This window comes from Rhinolophus ferrumequinum, chromosome 2, assembly GCF_004115265.2.
Source record: "Rhinolophus ferrumequinum isolate MPI-CBG mRhiFer1 chromosome 2, mRhiFer1_v1.p, whole genome shotgun sequence".
In the NCBI taxonomy this organism is placed as follows: domain Eukaryota; kingdom Metazoa; phylum Chordata; class Mammalia; order Chiroptera; family Rhinolophidae; genus Rhinolophus; species Rhinolophus ferrumequinum.
In genome coordinates this window covers 97,165,637-97,169,797 of record NC_046285.1, presented here as the reverse complement: position 1 = coordinate 97,169,797, position 4,161 = coordinate 97,165,637, and the positions used below count along the sequence as shown (strand labels likewise).

The 4,161-nt window shown below is 36.0% G+C and overlaps 1 protein-coding gene across 1 annotated transcript; it reads right to left on the bottom strand.

Moving 5' to 3' along the window:
* Positions 1-2,590: 2,590 nt before the first annotated feature.
* LOC117032026 (keratin-associated protein 20-2-like) lies at positions 2,591-2,779 on the bottom strand. Its single transcript, XM_033123144.1, has one exon. The coding sequence runs from the start codon at positions 2,777-2,779 to the stop codon at positions 2,591-2,593; it is 189 nt and encodes a 62-aa protein (XP_032979035.1).
* Between the last annotated feature and the right edge of the window lie 1,382 nt (positions 2,780-4,161).

Below are 4,161 nucleotides of genomic sequence, written 5' to 3'. Positions count from 1 at the left end.
AGGTGGAAATTATTCTATATTTCAGCATTAAGCATGATATAGCCGTAGGTTTTATGTGTATGTAAATGCCATTTATCAAATTGTGAAAATTATTTTCCATTATGAGTTTACTGAGATTTTTTAAAATTCATGAATGCATACTGAATGTTATATTTTATCTGTATCGATTAAGATATATGACTTTTTGTTTTGTTTTGTTAATGTGGTGAATTACACTGACTGAGGTTCCATATTAAGCTGGTCTAGGATTTTGCAATCTTGGAATATAGCTTATAGGTTCTGGTTTTGATCATTAATATATTGTTTCAGGTTTTTATAGCTATGTTCACAAAAAATAGTCCCTTTTCTTGTATGTCCTTGTTAAGTCTTGATATTGTTAGTGTTGCCATTTTCCTATTCTGTGGAAGAGATTTTGTATAATAGGTATTTCATTTTTTCTTAAGTGGTTTAAATTATATACCAGTGAGCCACCTGGGCCTTTATTTTTTATTTTTTATTCTGCATGAATGTTTTAAAATACAACTCAATTTTATTTTATAAGTATCAGACTATTTGGATTTCCGATTTCTTCTTGTCTCTGTTAGCTGAATAGAATCTCCTTGGGTGAAATTCCATTTCTCCCATTGTTCCTTGTGTGAGTGGCGAATGATAGATATCAGAATGAGTGAAACAGATTACTATGACTGCAAAGCAAAAGTTGGAACCACATACAAGAATCAGTGTAGGAGGAAAGCCTTGTTCCAAGTTGTTGAAGCTGGAGTGTGCATATGGGGGCCAGGGCTCATTACTGGAGGAGTTTTGCATAATATTGGCAGGCAGAGCCACTGAATCAGCAACCAGGAGGCATGACAGATGTTCTCCTCTTTTCCCTTGAACTATAGAGGAGCAATCAGAAGAATGTGATGTGGAAGGAACAAATTGCAATCACACAGGAGCACAGTGGCATCAGGAAACTGCCAACAGTATGAATGTGTAAGAATAGTGCTGTTTTTATAGGCAATACGTCATTTAAAACCTTAATATATGAGAATAAGAATTTAGCCAGCTCAGATGTAGATGACTGGAGTGGCTCAGATTTACATGAAAGCATTTTATGTAATCAGTTTTTTTTAAAAAATGTTGATCACACCATTGCCTTTTTTTTTTTTTAATATTTGGTATAATTTATGTTAAAATATTTCAAACAGAAAAGTATAAGGCCAGTGAAAAAACTTTCAAAGTTGTTTTCACTCACATTCCTTAATTGTAAAATTTTATTATATCTACCTGTCTTTATCTATCTATCTATCTATCTATCTATCTATCTATCTATCTATCTATCTATCTATCTATCTATCTATCTATATCTGACTTATATTTCTACGTATCACAGTCTTGTAAAATGCTGTTGTTCCAGATGTGGGTATTGTAGAGGCATCTCTTTAAACATCTCAGTTCTAGGAATGGGGATCCTCCAAATACAATTCTGCTTCATTCTCTGGAGTCACCTTATGTTTTACATTTGCTCTGGGCTTACCATGCATATTTTTTGGACAGTAGCAGAGGGCACACATAATACAGGACTGTTTTTCATCATCCTCACCATTCAGTTGAGAACAGAGGTGCGCTCTGTGCAAATGGAGAGACATTTGTACTCATGGAAAGTCTAAAGCAGAAGTTTTAAAAGACTCTGATTTAAGCTTTTCTTTAAAGTAAAATGTTACATTTCACGTGTTCCATGTTGTTCAGCATGGAGTCAGGTAGAAGAAGCGAGACCTGGTGGTGAGGAAAAATGAAGAACACCAGGACAGTGGAACTGAGTGAAGCTTAGCTATGAAGGAGTATGCACAGAGCATCCTCCAAGTAATCTGTTTCATATGTGTATACTGGTGAATTATTAGTATTTTAGCAGGTATTAAAAAGTAATTGTATTCATTAATCTATTTTTAACTGAAGGAGCTTTTGGCATACAAAGTGATCTATATAAATCACACATCTTTACTTTTTACTCTTTACTCTTATAACAACCAAAAATATTGAATGAGGGACCAAAACTATCTGAGCCTTGCATTTTATATTATGGCTAAGCAGAGTTTTCCCTCTGACCTGACAAGCAAACCCATATTACACAGCCTTATCATTTTACTATCCACTGTCTCTAGATGTTTGGCTGTTTATCTATAAAGATTCCTGTTTTTTTTGTTTTTTGTTTTCCCGTGAGCCCTTAAATGGAAGGTACACATCCAAATCTACACATCCAAATGACAGAGATAAATGAATATAAATGCAAAGCATTTTGCAAAGGAAGAGAAAGTTTATTGAAATGTAAACTTAAAAACGTTTTCACATCAAAGTTAAGTTAACATGAAGGCAGAAGGAACACAACATCAAACGTAAACATTTTTTATGAATCATGGGGTATTACATGTGACTCTGGTCAATCCAGTTGAAGCATGCTGAATTTGTAGTATTTAATCTGAAGTTGAAGTAGTCTAGGATAAAATTTTCACTGTTTGGGAAGACAAATATATTACTTATGAGAAGAACCCTGGAAGGACCATTAGAAGCACAGGAAGCAGAGTTCTACAGGTTGAGTGGCTCTAGAAGTTCCTCAGTAGAATCCATAGGACCAATATCTGCCATAGTAAGATGGGCGGCAGCAGCCACATCCATACCCACCATAGCCACGGCCATAGCCATAGCCCAGGCCGCCATAGCCATAGCCCAGGCCACCATAGCCATAGCCCATGCCGCCATAGCCATAGCCCAGGCCACCATAGTAGTTGCTGTAATGGCACATCGTGTTGGGAGTGGAGTGGAAGATTCAGTTGAGGAGCAGGTTAGCAGTTTCCTGTGTGTGAATGTTAACATCTGTTCTGGGCCTTTTATACACCATCCTTGGTGGGTGGAGCAAACCACGTGCAGGAGTCAGCCTCATATTTTACATTCATTTACATACTTTCAGAATCTATGATTCATTAGGCAGAAAGACACCCTCATAACTAAGAATCCTTTGCTGATGTGACAGGAGTCCCACAATCAAAGTAGATGATTTTGCAAAGCAACCTTTGTTATGTTTGGAATGCCCTGCTTACTGTGTTTTTGTTAGTTTACGGTCTATGACAAGTTTGTACAGGAAACACATTTTTCTCATGCCCTTGGTGAGTATTATTTTTGTCATTATACTTTTCATCTGACAATGAAATGTGTGGTTAGGATTTATGAATATCTGTATATAGGTTCATGAATTGGAGACATTAATGAAAGTCACAATGCTGCCAAATTACCTGTTTACTTTGTCTAGAGATGAGTTTCCAGTGATTATAGTAGAATGACTGCTTATGCATTCCTTTGTTGTTTAAATGCCACCTCTTCTTTCACCTTGAATTTTGTTACTCAGTATTTTTTGCCTTGGTCTAGGTGATTTTATCATTGAACTATCCAATTTGCCATTTACTTATTTGTTAATTTTCCTTTAAAGGTATTAATTAAATTTCTTGGGTAGGTATACAACTTTGTGAATTTGTATGGCACACTGTTGTCAAAACCTTCTGTTCCAAATTTGGATACTGACGAAGACTCAGTTTCTATTAAGGTACAGATATGAGATCTTCCAAACTCTTCTCTCTCTGGATCCGGGATTCCCCTTGCCCGTTCTGTTCCCCTGTAGAAGTAGCATAAGTTTGGCGAAGAAAACATGCAAACATTGGCCCAATACTAGTCCTGACTGGCAGTCATTTCTGTGAGTTTGTGATGCTTGGTAGGGAGGTAATAACTCATTTATGTAAGTTATGGATTCTTTCCTAAGCAGGATTATATTCCATATTCCTCTTTAAAATAGTCTAAGTTTAATAGTTGATGTGTTCCTTGTCCTACACTGAGTAGAGTCAGATATAGACAAAATGTTGTGTTGTGGAAAAAATATGAACACAATGATGTCTTTGAGTGAAACCTAAAGTACTAGATTTTCTATCATCAACTATGCACTCTTTTTCTTTTTTTCATTTATTCAAGTGATGTTTATTGGTAACTATGCACTCTTCTATCCTCTTTTATTTTCTCTCTTATGTGTTCCATTGACAGGCATATACATTTCCCACCTGTCATGGTTGGAAGGACCCCATATATTCTGCTGGTGATAGGCTCTTGAGCAAGACTAGGATGTAGAAGAGACATAGAAGG